This window comes from Corapipo altera, unplaced genomic scaffold (genome assembly GCF_003945725.1).
Source record: "Corapipo altera isolate COAL_440 unplaced genomic scaffold, ASM394572v1 61411, whole genome shotgun sequence".
In the NCBI taxonomy this organism is placed as follows: domain Eukaryota; kingdom Metazoa; phylum Chordata; class Aves; order Passeriformes; family Pipridae; genus Corapipo; species Corapipo altera.
The window spans coordinates 20996003-21012859 of NW_020884875.1; the positions used below are offsets into that span (position 1 = coordinate 20996003).

The 16857-nt window shown below is 40.7% G+C and overlaps 1 protein-coding gene across 6 annotated transcripts in view; it reads left to right on the plus strand.

The window, feature by feature from the left end:
- LIFR (LIF receptor alpha) overlaps positions 1–12990 on the plus strand; it is a 53645-nt gene extending 40655 nt beyond the window's left edge. For all 6 annotated transcript variants that reach the window (XM_027634747.1, XM_027634746.1, XM_027634745.1 and 3 more), the window contains 7 exons: positions 3918–4097; positions 5690–5791; positions 7371–7538; positions 8198–8359; positions 9402–9495; positions 10029–10107; positions 10765–12990. In XM_027634747.1, the coding sequence (XP_027490548.1) occupies positions 3918–4097; positions 5690–5791; positions 7371–7538; positions 8198–8359; positions 9402–9495; positions 10029–10107; positions 10765–11403 (1424 nt within the window). In that variant the 3' untranslated portion in view covers positions 11404–12990. The remainder of the gene's footprint in view (positions 1–3917; positions 4098–5689; positions 5792–7370; positions 7539–8197; positions 8360–9401; positions 9496–10028; positions 10108–10764) is intronic.
- The last annotated feature ends 3867 nt before the right edge of the window (positions 12991–16857 follow it).

Genomic DNA, 16857 nt, shown 5'->3' on the forward strand with positions numbered 1-16857 from the left:
GTGCATGCCTTTGTCTTTTGATCTTTGTGCGACTGCATTGGAAGAAGATGCCCGTTGGCCTGCGGTTAACCAACCAGGTGAAGGTGGAGATGAGCTTTGTTTAGGCCACCTTTTGTAGGCCCCTCTCCGAGTGGAGCAGGCAGTGCTGTCCTTGGAAAGGCTGCTTGGTTGTTCAGGGTGCTACCCCAAGAGACTGTCATCTCAGGTCAGTCTCAAATGACCAATATCCTGAACCACCTGCATACAGGGTTGGGTCTGCAGCTTCCAGTGCACCTTTCACCTGCCATTTCGACCCTCGCCTGTCGCTACAGGGCTTTTTGCACGTGGGTGAAGCCTTCAAACCTGTGCAATGGTTTTTTTAGGTGAGATACAGTATGTGCTGAACTGAACCCACCCTTTAATCCTAAGGTTCATCTGCCAGGGCCAAGCAAGCTTGGACGGTGGCAGTGAGGTCCTCAGGATGTAGGTTTGATTAGAGTGTCCTTCTCTTAGATGGATGGCCTTACAGGGCTAAGCGAGCTCCATCTGCCCGGGTTTGGGATTAGAGTTGTCCTTCCCCTAGGATGACTACCAGAAGGCTAACGAGCTCATCCTGCCCAAGAATGTATTAAATCTGGCCCTATGGTTTTGTCCTGTCTGGCATGGGCAACCCTACCGAAGGCATGTACCATCGCCAGCGTAGCTCGCAACCGCATAGGGGTACACAGGCTACATTCCTGTTAGAACGATTTGGGCGAGTCTTTCATTTCCTATTTTCCTATCACCTATCTATAAACAATCTGAATGGAGATAGCCAGGAACAACCCTTTGTCCTGTCCACCATTCCAGGATGTAACAGAGCAAAGCAAATATATCCAGAACACACCGAACCTGGGCAGTAGCCACAGGTGAACCAAAAACAAACAAACAAACAAAGCAACCGTTCTGACCCCAGTACCCATCCAAGGCGGGGGTGCCTTTCAAGGCCCCAGCCTGGCCGGGACCCCCATTATTCCAGAAGAACCTACTATCCACCCTGACCTTATCCTTCCCCCACTGTGTTACCACATATCTTCAGGTGCACTGCTCACCTGCGACATTTCATACGGGATTGTCCTGCTCTCCCTCCTGCCAGTCGGAGGACCCCCTCGACCCACTCAACACCCTACCCTAATCTCCCCGCCCCCTCCTTTTTCCCCCAAACCTGGAATGGCAAACTTCTGTGTGCTCCGAAGCTCCCCTCTCCTCTTTCATGGGGGCGCAGTACCCACCGGCAAGGCTCCCCTTCTCTCTCCTTTCTCCTGCCACGGCCGCACCCAGGGGCTGAACCACATGGCGCGGGAAGGTCCCGGCAACCCGTTGCCCACCTAGAGAACAGGTATAACAGCTACTGTCTTGCAACTGAGTTTCTGATAAAACAGGGCCATCTCTCACATGAAGAAAAGGGGGTTGGGTGAGATTCAGAGTGAGATGAAAAAACAAATTTTTTTTCTATGTGAAGGAAAACCGTTGTACAAAATGTTTCTTGAGCTTCTCCGAAGAACGAGTCACAGAATCACAGAATGGGTCAGGTTGGAAGAGACCACAATGGGTCAGCGGGTCCAACCTCCCTGCTCAGTCAGGGTCATCCCAGAGCACATGGCACAGGATTCTGTCCCTGATGGTTCTTGAATATCACTGGTGAGAAAAGGAGACTCCACAGCCTTTCTGGGCAGCATGTGGAGTAAAGAAGGTCTTCATCATATTGAGATGGAACTTCCTGTGCTCCAGTTTCTACCCATTGCCTCTTGTCCTATTGCTTGGCACCACTAGGCAAAGCCTGGCTCCATCCTATGGGCACCCTCTCTTCAGATATTGATAGACATTGATGAAGTCCCCTCTCAGTCTTCTATTCTTGAGTCTGAACAGGCCCAGCTCTCTCAGTTTTTCCTTCATAAGAGAGATACTCCATTTCCTTAATCATCTTCGTTACCCCCCAATGTACCCGCTCCAGAACCTCCACATCTTTCTTCTCCTGAGGAGCCCAGAACTGGACATGGCACCAACACCAGTACCTTAGAGTATATTCTTAGTCTGCTTGTTGGAGGAAAAAGTAATTATATGGGACAGTTGATTGGAAGTGCTTGTAGAGCTCTCCTTCAGCAGTAAAAGAACAAAACCCTGGGAATCAGAGAGGTCTTGTAATAGGTTTGTGCTGTGGGATAGCTGATGGCAGCTAGAGGTTTGCATTCATTTATAGCTTTCACTCAAATATCTGAGGTCCCCTTTGGTGTTACCCAACTTGTACTCATTAAAGATTTGCTCCCAAGTTGGTATAAGAATTATCTGAGTCACTGACTGGAGTCATGAAAGATGACTCATTCACTGAACTGGATGACATTTTTGCCCAAACATCTTTTCTGTCTGCTTCCTGTGTACAGTCTGTAAGTGCTTTTAATGTCCATAAGAGAGCAGTGGCTCTGAAGCTGGAGATCTACTGAGGTTGTCTGAAAACTGAAAACACAAACAAAGGATATTCTGCCTTAATTAATTTGTCACTGTCTCTGCAAAGTGCTCTGAAGAGAGTCGGGGCATATAATCTGGTTGTTCCAGGCTCTCCTACCACAGTAGTACTCTAGTGCTAGTAGGTGGTTTCTCCTAGTCTACTTTGTAGCTATAAATGCATCAAAATGAGCAGTACTGCCCATGGTGAATTTCTAGTCATCCAGCTCAGGAAATGAAATTGAGTGTCGTGTATTTAAGCAATTTTTAGAGCATGTGGTCACAGTCAGTAAAACCTCTTTTCTGTAAATAGGAAAATTAAAGCCAGCTAATTAGAAATATTGTCTTTTCCAGCATCGTAGAAGTGTAGTTTCACTGGATACATAGTAGTTTTTTTGGAAAAAATATGGAACCACTTGTGGAGTTGACTTGGTTTTTTAATCGTATGTCTTTTTCTTGCCATGAGCAAGCTAGAAAAGGATTGTACACTTAGCTGTATGTTAAGATTATTTAAAAATAGACATTCTTCAACATTCACAGCATGTCTGTGAGAGTAAAGTTTTCATAGCACTGATTCCTAAAAGCTGTCCTTGCCCTTCAGCCTTCCATAGTTTATAGCTTTAATAAAATGAAATAATAGACTCAATAGGGAGCGTAAATGAGAACACTGAAAAAGGAAAACTAAAACCTTGAGATTGTTTTTGCAGATCTGTCGTGGGGCCACTGCTTTTGTGGTGGCCTTTAGAAACCATCCCTTAGCTCTGCAGGGTTCCGGCTGATGGACAGCCATGGAGGGAAGCTGCAGGAATCAGAAGCTGTTCCCAGATCTGATCACTTCAAGGGAAGCTAAACCTTTGGTAATCAGAAACAAGAAAAATAGACAAAAGGCAAAGTTTACTTGCTTTTGTTTTGTTTTGTCTGTTTGTTCATTTAATTTACCCTTGGTAGACTGAAACCTCCATAAAGATTGCCAGGGATGTGATTATTGCTGTTGATTCTTGGTGAAAAATGGTTGTCTGTGGTTGAGCGAGTGACAGCAAGACACTCTGAAAGAAACACAAAGCAAACCATTTGATGAAATGACAGCAGGAATTTATAGCTGGAGGCTCCTGCCAAATTGGTGTCAATTCATATTTGAATCTGACATCCGCTGTAAATCCTTATCTTGAAAAAGTGGTTTTTAAGCCAGTCCTGAGTTGCTGCATTTCTCGTCACCATACTTAAGGCTGGCTGAAGGATTTGCTGCAGGCTATGTCTGATTTTGAGCACTCCAGAAAGCACAGCTGAGTGCAACACAGTTGCACAGTTGTTGGATTTCACAGTTCATGCACACCTCTCGTTCTTAGAAATGACTGCCGTTTATAAAGCCATTGTGCTGTGTCTGGAAGGCTTTCTTCATCTTGGCCTATAGACAAGTGTCTGCCCTCTGATTGATTTTTGTGTCACCTTTGTTGCAGACAATATCGTAACAGGACAGGCCATGGCAATGGGGAATGGAATTAATGTTTCTTGGGATTCTTACCCCAACATGACCTGTGGCTACGTAGTAAAATGGTGTCATTCGTCTGGATCTGAACCTTGTAGTGTGGACTGGCAGAAATTTCCTTCAAACACAACAAATGCAGTGATAAAATCTGGTAAGTCAAAAATAATTTCTTAGTAGTCTTTCTGGAGAACCTGAGGAGCGAGTGGAGTGAGAGCAGCACCAATGCTATAGGTCGAAGATTGTTTCATTGCTGCATACTTGTGTAAATAAAATCCTTCTTGGTACTGTGTTTATTTTAATTTTTTTACACAGTCTTGCCAAATCCAAATACCAGTCTTGACTTAACTTTTATCATCCTGTGTTTATTAACTGTTTTGAAATTACCTCTTCTAGCGATACCCAACAATTTCCTAACTCAGCCTAATGCATAATGGTTAATCTAGGGTTTGGGGTTTTATTTGGATTCCAAACATAAACAGTGCTACTCAGGATGGGGGAAGACTAATCCGTTGTTTTTACATGAGGCAGATTTTTTTAAGTGTGACCTCCATGTGTTGGCTTGCTGTCAACAATTGAAATTTCCTGGAACAGGGCACATTCCAGGTCTCTAGATGCTGGTGGGCAGATCAGGGAAATGAAACTCAGCTGTGGTGGGACTAGGAGGAGCAGAAGAGGAAAGAGAGGACCCATGAAAGATATAGGATTTTTTCTCTGCTGTCTCAAACGGTGTATATTTGCTTTTTAGAAGAGTTTAGTATAAAAGTCTCCATTCAGGAAAACAACTTGGAACTGTGTACATATGAAAGCTGAGGGGGAATGAGACCCAGGAGGGTGGGGGCAATATGCTTTTCTGTCTGTAATTACAACACTGTGTCCATGTTATTTTGTTTCATGCTATCTAGAGCTTGCTTTTTTCAAGCAGACAATACAATGTCTGTCCAACGATGCGCTGCCCTACTCCCGAGCTTTTCCCTGGAATGGTTCTTGCAGCGCATTGTGGGAATTACCAAGCTGCTAGGGCTGGGCTCAAGTGGGCAAATCCACCTCTGTGCTTAATCCAGTCAGGAGAATCTCTCAGGCTGGACCTGGATGCTTACAAGACCCACTTTACTTCTGTATAGTTTCACAGTGGCATCTTGTTTAGAAAAAATCTTGAAAGTAGTGTACAGGCCTGACTTGAGAAAAGCCCAGAAAGTGGTAAATTATTTACATGTTGTAGCATCAAACACCTATGTCTTCATCAAACACATGTGAAGCGTATTTAAGACTGTTTTTTAAAGTCAGTTCAGGACTGAAGTTCATTGCTAGGGTGCTTCACTATCACTTTTGAGAGTTATTTCCATATCTTTCATACTGTTGCTCCAATAAGACTGGTTATTTCAAATTGTATTTGTATTTCTGAGGAGGAGGCAGGATCTACATGGTTGCTGTGGGAGGAAAGGAAGGGGATTATTTCTGGTAACTTCAGTTTGTGTTTACCTATGGAAAGAGCAATTTATGCAATTTGAGTAGCTTGTTTTGAATCCTCTTTGTTTAGTACTAAATTTTCTCTGGGAGCCAGATTAGGTTACTGCTTCTAAACCACATCTGATGGCATGGCTTTTGTAGGAATTACAAGTAGAGATGGTATTTATGCCATTACACTTTGTAATTTTTTAATACATATTTATTTAATAATCATATGAAACTTAAAAGCATAATTCTTCAGAAGTGAAATATTCTTACAGCAATTTTCTCTTGCAGCTGTGTTTAAACCTGGCGTGAGATACAACTTTTCAGTGTATGGCTGCAAATCCACTGGATATCAGTTGTTGAAAAACATAACTGGCTATATGAAAGAGCTGCGTAAGTGCGCTTTATCATTCAGGATCTCTACAGAGTGAATTTAGACTATTTTTAGCTCAGTGTTGGCAGAAGAAGATTAAGACCAGAATCACCATGTGGTACTACTGACTTGTGTTTATTCTCTGTGTATAACTGTAATATATTTCTCCAGCCAGTTCCAAGCATGCAATAACCTCATGTTCTCCAGCTTGTGTGGTGGCACAGAGGTTCACTCTGAAGACAGTGGTCTTCACAATTGGAGGCACAGGCATAATTTGAAACACATGGCTGACATCACTTCTGCAGGAGAGGAGGCAACTTCTTTGATTCATCAAGTCAGAGTAAACTTCTGAGCACATTTGGTACAGCTCAGCAAATATAAAAAGTGTCCATAACATTTCTGTTTGAAAACACTTCTTAGACCAAAACTAGAACTCAGAGCACAAGCCACTTTGGGAATTGTACTTGTATTCTGTCCCATACCAATCCTGTCTGGGTAACTGGGGTTTGACCCAGGGCTGAACTTTGCTGGTCTGGAGATACATCAGTGTCTGAATGCTTTCTGTTCCCAGGTGTCTGAACATGACTTTATCCTTTAAGACCACAGCTGTATTGTATTGTATTGTAACTACAACACCCATTTTGCTTTGAAGTTCAATGTGTGATCTGCCAGAATAGTTTGCCTGGAAAACTGAATTGCTGACATAATCTGAGCCCTTGGAAAGGCAGTTGTTTATTTCATTGCTAAGGTTGAAGGTGAGGTTAAGGCAATATTTCCAGAAACTCAACTTTCAATCATCTGTATATCTGTAAAAATTCTGAACAGTTTCCCAGAAGAGTTTTCCATATCTGTTCTGACCAGATCAGGAGTTTTCAAGGTATAAAGAGTTTGGGGGACTAAAAATGCGTTGAACATGCAGAAGAAACTTATTAGGAACTGAGAATGTATTCACCTTGCACAAGAGCACAGATTCGTTGTAAAACTTCAGATTTGCTTTTGGACAGATAACCAAGAGAAAAATTGATGCATTCTTAAACATGATTTTAGCACTGGTAGATCAAAACCAAGTGTCAAACTTAAGTCTTGGTGCATGTGACCTTTCAGTAGGCTTCAGTTATTGGAATAAGGACTTACAAAGACTGCTAAGAGTAGCTCTTTTAAGCTAAGATAGATTTCCATGATAGGAATGTGGAGTTTGTTTAATTTTAGGAAAAGCTATGAAGTTAGAGTTAAAGCCTTTAAAAGCTAAGTAATTTGTATCCTCTGAATGTTTATAGAATCTTTCAGGGCTTGTTGCAGGAAGAATGGTATTTACATGTATGAGTCTGTAAGAAGGCTGACTGAAGAGAAATTTTTATTTCAGCATCTGTTAGTAGATAATACTGGAGTAAATAATAACAATGAGACCAAGGTAGTTGGACTTCTGTAGCATTACCTACTAAGTCTTTTCACATGTTCTTAACAGCGAGGGAAAAAGTGTTGAGGAAACGGTTGGAAGTGCTAACCCTGAAATAAAACTGAATAAACACTTACATGGTTTCAGCGTTTAATGTTAAGGTGATTTCTTACTAGTTTCTTTCTTCATAATTCTCCCTACAGCTCCAAAAAGTGCACCAAATTTTACTGTCGAAGAAACTTCTTCAGATTCTATATTGGTAAGATGGGAAGACATTCCTATTGAAGAATGCCGAGGGTTTTTAAAAGGATATCTTCTTTCCTTTGCAAAAGGTGAAAAAGATGCTTTAAAGCCTAGACTTTCAGAATCAGGTAAATGGATTGTATAGATTACAACTTCCTGGCTTATTCTGTCTTCCTTTTTTTCTTTTTTTTTTCCTTTTTTTATTAAAGTGAAATTATTTAAAAAAAAAAGATGCTTTAATAATAATTCACTTGCATTACTCATTGGCATAACTGGCCCCTGATATGTGACAAAGGCATTTAAAATAATCAGCTCCTTGTGTGGTTAGCATGGTTGTTTTTCAATAGAAAGCAAAAGTTGGAGAAAACCCTGGCTCAGTGAGGCCATAAAGTTGTGCAGTGACTAAGCAGCAATGTGTCACACTGTCCTGTGCACAGATACCCTGAGTATATGAGACAGGGGGAGGTTACATGGCTGTATTTAATAGGGTATATTCTTTCAGTGCCCATCTTGTACAGAACTGAAGCCTGACTCACACTGACATAAGAGGACAAGCAGGAGTGTAAGGAAATGAGGTCACTCTACAGTGGCAACACCACACTCCTGTGCTGTTTGGTGCTGTATAAGCAAGCACCATTGATAGGATTCTTTATTTCAGTTTTCCTTTACACAGACTGTTCTTCAGGTTTCATATGCTGGCTTCAAGAAAGTTTTGCTAAAGCTCAGGCTGTCTTTGTGAATCCTTTCTTACACAGTTATGCTTTTCTTACTGCTTCCAAAAAAACAGGGAATCCAGAACTTAAAGTTAACAACATCACTAACTTAACACAGAAGTCTATGAAAATACTTGATCTTCAAGGCAAAACAAGTTACCAGCTGGAGCTACAAGCCTACACTGCTGGTGGGTTAAGCCCTCCAAACAGCCTCTATGTGGTGACAAAGGAGGACTGTAAGTTGATTATCCCTGTTCATTAATAGCCTTAAGTACAGGAGCTGTACAATGTATATAAAGCTGAGCTTATTTTGTTGGATTTTTTCTGGTCTCCCTAGGTAGTTTGAGCCTATAGTCTGATTTTTCCTTTATTTAGTTGGTTATTTATAAATACAAAAATTGATACAGTTCAGGGTGAGGGAAAGATCCTTTCTTATTGCAGCTACTTTGTAGTTCATGGTAACGTATGCAAGAAAAATAACTTCTAAGCTATTACTAAATATAGTGGACTCTGAGCTTAGTCTTCTCAAGCAGCTAGTTGTTTTTGTCAGGTTTCCCATGATGAATATATGCTAATAGATGGTGGGAAGAAAGACATTGTGGAAATATTTATCAGTTTCAGAATTGTAAACAGATGCCTCTCTGCTTTGAATTCAGTTTTATTGATCCCCTGACAGAAACAAACACAAAAAGGCAATTAGAAAAAAAAGAGATTGACTTTGGGGAATGAGAGAAAAAAAAAAGTATTTCTAATGAAAGACACTGTGGTGCAACTGAAATACATGAAAAATCAAATTTGGGACACTTAATATCAACGGAGGAAGGCAGTGGGAATGTGTTGGAGCTAAAACCTGGGGATAGGAAGCCTTGTAAACCATATAAGAGACAGTGCAGTTAGTGCAATGAGTTGTTGACCTATAAGAGCCATTACCAAAGGCTTGGCCAGCTCAGGTAGCATGAAAGTGCAATTCCAGTGCTTAGTGAGAATAGAATCACAGTGGGATTGGTCTTGTGCAGCACATGAAGCCTTTTGCAATTAATCAATCAGATAGAAGTATCTGCTGATTCCTGTAGTTGTCACTGAATCAACTCTGTTTATTGGGTGGACTTTTGCCCTTCCAGCCCAGAGGAAGGGTAATGATATAGGTCACACTTCGCAGGCCACTGTTACATGAGTTTGATGAAATGGTCTTTAATCACCGTGGATATTGCAAAAGGCCTAAAACTTGCTGATAACTTTGGATATATATTTACTGTCCTTCCCTTTTTTATCCCCCAGCTGTAGGATTAATCATTGCAATTCTCATCCCCGTGGCAGTAGTGGTGCTGCTAGGTGTGGTGGCCAGCATCTTCTGCTACCGAAAGAGGGAATGGTGAGTGCCTGCATTCAGTTCTCGTCTTTTCCTGGAAGTGTTGGTTTCAGTGCTAGGGTATTCCACCATTGTAGTCATTCTTTGTTGTCTCTTAAGTACCCAAAGATGTCAGTAGGTTTTGTTCAAAGTTGGATGGCAAAAAGACCTTGTAGAAGGAGACACATTAGAGAGAGGTCAGAGTGAGGAATGCAAAAAGGTTTTACAGGAGCCTGTCTCCCAGTGAGCACTGTTTATAAATGGTTCCCAGATGGAAATAAACTGGCAACATACTGTAATTTGTGCCATCCACAAACACTCAGGTAGACATCCCATCTTTGACTTTTAGTAAATGTGACATATCAAGTTCCGTACTTAAAAAAAAAAAAAGTTGCTGTTTTTTCCATTATGCTCAGGGAAAGTTCAATGCACTGAATCTTTGCACCAGATGTCTTCAGTATTCTGAATTAAAGAGAAACGTCCTGACTCCTTTTGTGTATTTGCAATCTGTTTCAAGCCTTGCTAACTTATAGAAGTTTATTCTTTCATCTTTAAAGGATTAAAGAAACATTTTATCCAGAGATCCCGAATCCTGAGAACAGTAAGGCACTGCAGTTTCAGAGGAACATCTGTGAGGTAACTCTGATTTTAAATCTAGTATTTTAAACTTCTGAAAGATATTGCAAGTTAAAGAATTCTTTTGCAAACCTTGACTCATCTGTTCCAATTGCAGAAAAAACCCTGTGGCAGGGGGAAACAAGCCAGTTTACTGAGTAACTTTGGTCAGGCTGTTGTTAGTGTAGTTATTTGTAATGTTTGCACTAGGAAAGGACTGCTGCATTTCTCTTTTCCTGAACTAATGAGAAGTGTCAGTACGTGATAACGATGTGGGAGTAAGACACCAGTCTTCGTGACAGTGTTAGCAGAACGAGAAAGTATGGGGATGTGTATATGCCATATCCTAACCTCCTGGTAATTACAGGAGATGGAAGTGGGCATTTAAACAGCCTTCTGGAACGGGTTATACAAAGCTGAGATTTGAGGAAAGAGTTCTCAAACACTTACTGCAAGATCTCAAGTCTCTTTAGTTTGTGTAAAATACTTTTAACATTAACATGAATATATGAAGAGCCAAAAAATCATAACCAGTTTTTGTGGTTATAGTGTATTAACGGCTGTGGGATGAGTACAATCCACAAGTGACATACTGGTGTAATTTGGGCAAGTTGTTGCTTTCATGTTTTCCAGATTTTTTAGCTAAGTCTCTCCCCCTTCTCCTTTTTCTCACTTCAGGGGAATAAGACACTTAAAACACTGGAAATGAACCCATGCACACCCAATAGTGTTGAAGTGGTGGAAACACAGTCTACAGCTCCCAAGATTGAAGACACGGAGATGATGTCCCCAGCAGCAGACACCACCGTGCCTGAAGATGGCTCTGACTCAGAAATGGAGAACCATGTTGTTGTGTCCTACTGCCCCCCTATCATTGAGGAGGAGATCTCAAATCCCCCTACGGATGAACCTGGGGGGTCATCTCAGGTGGTTTACATTGACATCCAATCCATGTATCAGCCTCAGATTAAATCAGAGGAGGAGCCAGAAATAGACGTAGTGACTACAGCAGGCTATAAGCCACAAATGCAGCTGTCCGTCAGTGCTATGAATACAGAGAGTCGCTCACCTGTGGAGGAAGAATTGGATAAAACTGCAGGTTACAGACCTCAAGCAAACACAAATGCCTGGAACATGGACACTCCGGACTCTCCTGGATCGGTTGAAAGCAACAATGAAAATGCATCCTTTGGGAGCCCGTGCTCCATTAATTCCCGACAGTTTCTTCTTCCCCCAAAGGATGATGAAGACTCTCCTAAACCCATTAATATAGGGTGGTCCTTCACACATTTTTTTCAGAACAAACCAAATGATTAACAGTGAGTCCTTGTTGCTCCTGAACCTGCCTTCTAAATAAGCTTTTATTCCCAATGTTGTAAAGAAAGCAAGAAGAAAAGTGCAAAAAGCATGAATTATTCTTGGAGTCAGTCAACAGAAGTTCTAGTGAGCTGAACATTACCATGTTTGAGTTAGTGAAAGTGTTAATATTCCATTGTAATAGAGGCCAAAAGGCAAAAATTATAGCAATTTAGTTATTACTCTAGTAACATATATTGGATATACGGGGTACTGAGTTTAGAGCCCCTATAATCATAGTCAAAGAACTCTGCCTACCTTCACATAGTGCTCCAAGATTAACATAGTCTTATGCAACTTATAACTTGGAAAGATTGCTTTGCTTTGTCGTAGTTGTTCTCAACCATGCAGACTCAAATGATGCAGCCCCAACAGGTTTCCTTACTGAAGGTTTCATTTATCACAAATGTCAGCCTAATACACGGAAACAATGTGGTTGGAAACTGTTGAGATCTTTTACCTAGTTATAACCTAAGAGCAAATGAGAGTGCTATTTTTTCCTTCTCTCATATGGAGGGTTATTGTCACTGTTTAACACTTCTGAAGCAATGGCCATTCAAACTTGTTGCTTTTTAACTAGACACTAGTTTCTGTACCTGCTGTACAATGTTTATTCAATGTTTGACTCAGGGGTACAAACTTGGGGGAAAAAGGTGTAACACTGATTGAAACCTCAATAAGAACTGCATAAAGTTTAAAACTTTACTTTTTTTTTTTTAACTTAGAATGCTCTATATTTTTTCTATCCTTTGGTTAAGGAGTTAATCTTTCCTAAGGTATTGCACTAATGCATTTTGTATTTAATAGCTTCTGCTCCAGACTTCCTGCTTCAAAGTGGTACAGTACTCCATTCACCCTTAGTGTCCAGCAGTCTTTGCACTATGCAGTAATTTAAGCCATGAGGAAATCTCTGTCTGCTCACATTAGCTGTCCAAGCAGTTTGGCATGCAAAATTAGAGGTAGTAGTACTAGCTCCTTGAGAAGAAATTGCTCTTTGGATGGTCTTTACTGTATTAGCTTTGTATTACCTGCTGCCTGGCTGATCTCAAGTGTCTACCCCACAGGACCTTCTATACAAATCCTACCTGGGACTACAAGGTAGGATTTCTCTAGTGGCAGGGAGAAACCCAAGGAGGTTTTAGTGTGGCTATTTCTACCTCTCCTTTACCAGATATGCGATGCAAAGAAAGCTTAAATTATGTACATTTTTGTGCTTAAAGGAGTGTTCAGAACAATCATCTTTTAACATGCTTGTTTTCACTTATGCATCTCTAGATGACTGTAACTGTAATATTTCACTGTGTAAACTTCAGACTGTGGCATACATGGATTTCACTAGCGTACAGGAGAAACTTTCTAACTTACCTGTTTGTTACTGTAAAACACAGTGGTGAGGTGTCAGATGTTAAACAGCTTGATCAAAAAGGGTCTCCATAAACCTAACCATTTTTTTTTTAAACCTCCATTTTGTTAGTTACTTTGTGAGTAATTGCAGCAATGGATGGTGCAGTTTCAACTGTTGGCATGTCTCTGCCTTCTCTGTAGAATGAAAATACAAAGGTATTTCAAAACTGACAAAAACGCACAACACTAAATAGTATCCAAGTCATCATCAGTAACAACTACTCGTGTGTGCCTTCTGGAAGAGTGAACTGTGAAGAAGTGAAAAATAGTTCAGTCTGCAGATCTGGCAGGGGTGGCAAAGTGTCTCTGAAAAGATGTAAAGCACAGATAGGATTCGGCTTTTGAGGTTGAGTCTTGGAGTATTAGGGCTGTGAATGAAAAGAGAGGTAGTGAGAAGAGTGATGTCCATTTGTCATCAGACATCAGCACAAGAGAAAGTTTCATGGCCTCTTATTCAGAACACTAAACTAATACATGAAAGGAAGCAGTTCTACCCATTGTGCTTAATAGTTGACAAGTGGCTAAATTCTGATAGTAACAAACCTTTTTCACAATACCTCTTTATTAGAGCATTTCTTTTCGCTAGTTTAGATTTGGCCTAATGTGTTTATCTCCTAAGAGGAATTTTAGCTTGTGCTGCCATATGCTTTTAATTGAAAGCAGAAGATGTCTTGGACAGTGTATGAGTAGTGGTTTGCATTTTTTCATAGAGCAGTTTCTCAATGCAGAGGAGCAATCAGTATTGTATGGTGATCCAAATGAAAAAACCCTCTGTAACAGAACAACTGATTATGAACAATAACTGTGCTTTTCATATGCCTGTGTATTGCAAGAAACAAAATCAAACTGAAGTTTGAGAGTACTAGCAATTTTTAATTGAGCAGACTGGAAGTCAGGGCGGCTGCAGAGGACACACTGAGCTCACAGGCAGCAGCCTGAGACCATTTGCAGTTCTCCCATGGTGAATCACTTACACACAAGCATCACATACTCAGGTTTCTCCGTGTGCTGCTCTTCATGTTCAGTAAAGGCAACAACATTTTAAATTAGTCCATTTCTAAGTGATTAGGTAGGGGAAAGCTCCACAAATACATGGTTTGCCTTGATGCTCTCTCATCTAATTATTCATCTCTTTTTTTTTTTTTTTTTAAACTCTGACCATACCTTTTATTTGACTGATGTTCTTACTTCCAGGATGCAGGGCAGAAGAGTCCTGTTGACAGCAACAGCTTCAGTGAGAGAAGAGTGGGGCAAATGCAGGAGAGACACAGGCTTGTGCAGTATCTGTAGCATCATTATTGCTTAATAGTTATGAACAGCAAGCAGTTGTCATTCCAGCACTTGGAAGCTCAGCTGCTTCCCGTCTGTGGTTTCCTTTGAGCCTATTCAGTGCTACCAGTGTCTATCTTAGATTTTCAGCAGTGAATCCAAATGCTAAATGGGTAGTGAGAGGTTGAGTGCTAATGTTGTGATCATGTGAAGACACCTCTAGGTACATGGAGCAGTAAGGAGGAATGACAAGGACTGTCAGGGAATGGACTTGCTTTCTGAGCCCAAGTGCCATGTTAAACTAGTAAAACATCTTTAGGAATGTCTTTGTACCAAATTCACTTTCAAAGCATGGTGCTCTTTAGCCTCTAAATGCTTTGATAACAATTGTAAGCTTCAGAGGGGATCAGACTTCTTGTACTAGTGCCTTTGGGCTTCCTGGTGAGCCTCTTCAGACAATTTTTTTCTGAAAAATACCTTAGGAAGCTTGAAGTACTGCATTTCCTTACCATCACTTTCTGAAAGGTCTTGTTCCTTTATAGATCATTTATTTTGTTTTACTTCTTTTGGTTTTTTGTCTCTCTTTCTAGAAGAATAGAAAGTGCAGCTTTTAAAAAATTTAAAAAAGGAAAAAAACTAACAAAAAACACAAACCAACCAACAAACAAACAAAAAAACCAACAAAAAAACAAACAAACAAAACAAAACAAAACAAAAAAAACCAGCAAACTTCCAGAAGGGATATGACCAAAACACTATTATGCCTAACTCCGTGCATCAATCCTCAAGTTGGATCAGCATTCAGAGATTTAGGGTATTAATGCCAAGCAGTTGCTTTCTGAAGAAAATCATCAGTTCTGCTGCTTTTTATTTTTGAGCCATGCCTGTCATATGTGACAATTTGGGGTTTGTAATGGGTTTTTTGTGCTGTTCACTGTATGCATGGAACATCAGTCACATTTGATGTTGTGCACTCTCCTGTTTGTGCACACTCCACATTCATTATTTTTGTTGTTCTGACATGCAGTGAGATCTGGGATCTCAGGTTTGTGTGTTAAATTTTGGGATGGTAGATCTGCATGTGATATACCTCACAGAATTACTAGTTAATATATCAACAAAATAGTAAGCTAATATTACAGGCAGGCAGTGAATTACCTCCCCTGCTATGCAGTGGCTGTATTGGCAGACTTCAAACCTGAAAACTGATGTTTGCTGTGGTAAGCTGTCTTTATTATCCCTAGCTGCTGCTTTCATGGGTAAACCATTTCCAAAGGGAACCAGTGGCCATGTTGTCTGTCATGGCACAATTGGCAAATGCGCCGTGTTTCTTCGTCTTGGATTGATGTGGGGGATCAGAACTTTCCTTGGCTAAGAACACGGCAGCAGCACACTCCTGCTGACCTCAAGTTTTAGGCTGCTCTGAAAAGGCATATTCAAGCTGCCTTTTTGTTGTTGTTGTTGTTGTTGTTGTTGACAGGTTCAGCAGGGTAAAGCTTAGGGCTGTGGTGTTTCCTGTGATTGTGTCCTCCAGGACACTCAGTTGAACATGACTAGTAACAAAAATGAAGGCAATTGGATGCATTGGAGAGAGAAGGCATTTAGACATCACTCTGAAAAGGCAATGAGAAATTGTGTGCTCTGTTTTTAAATAAATACTGCTTTGCAAATAGAATACTTGTATCCCTACAACTAGATAGAAATATAGTGAAAGAATTTTGAATAGATAAGGAAAATGTTACATTCAGAGAATTGGGTTGTTGCCAAGGCTCTGTGTACCATGAATCTATGGAGAGCTTCCCATGTAAATACCATCTTCAGTTCCACCACAGACTTTGATGAAGATTTCAGTGCAAAAGACATTAATATTTTTAACACTACGTCCTAACCCCTTGTGGACATGTGTGCCTGCATCGTTATGTACCTAGGTGCATATGGCAGAGGAATTTGGCTTGCAATTACCAGAGTGATTTTTTTTTGGAGCCCTGTGCGTGAATATATGCCTTCTGAGATGCAGTTTCATCTAGAGGAAGCAGCTGCCGTCTGCACTCCTCCCAACACACTACACAGTGCTCGTGATGCTGTACATTAAGTGGTGCCCTCTGTGGCTGATGCTCAGAGATACTGTTGGCACTTCACAATATTTGTTGTTTGCTTTTTCTATGCCTTTTCCTTAGCAAGCCTGGAAACACAGTCCAAGAGCCCAAATGCTAGACAAGGATTCAGAAATGCTGGAGTGTTTAAAAACTAATTTAATTATGTTTAGAACTGTCTTAAATTCTTAAATATCTCCTTAGAAGCTGGAAAAGTTTATTCCATAAAGATTTTCTTTCCCCTCCCCCATTTATATAACTTTGGATTTTCCCCAGTGTTTCTAGGATAGCCAGTGTTTGTTTCCTTTCTACATGTTATGCAAAAAAACCTCAGATAGTATTGGCAGGGTTTCTGTAACTTTACAAGTTGTCCCAGGGTGCATGACAATACTTTTCCCCTACAGAAATTCTATTAATTCCTTCTGCTTTTACAATAAAAACATCTCAGAGAACTTCTGCATTTTTGAGGGCAGGGATCCAGCGTCCCCGTGCAGGTGAGCTGTTCTGGCAGAGTGTTTCATGACAGGACAGGAATAATCCCTCTCTCTTCTTGAGACATCACTGCCCAGGTGACTTTTTGCAGCAGAACAGATGAAATCCTTATTTTTTAATGTGATATCTAACAAAATCTCTAGGTAGGTTTTTGGAC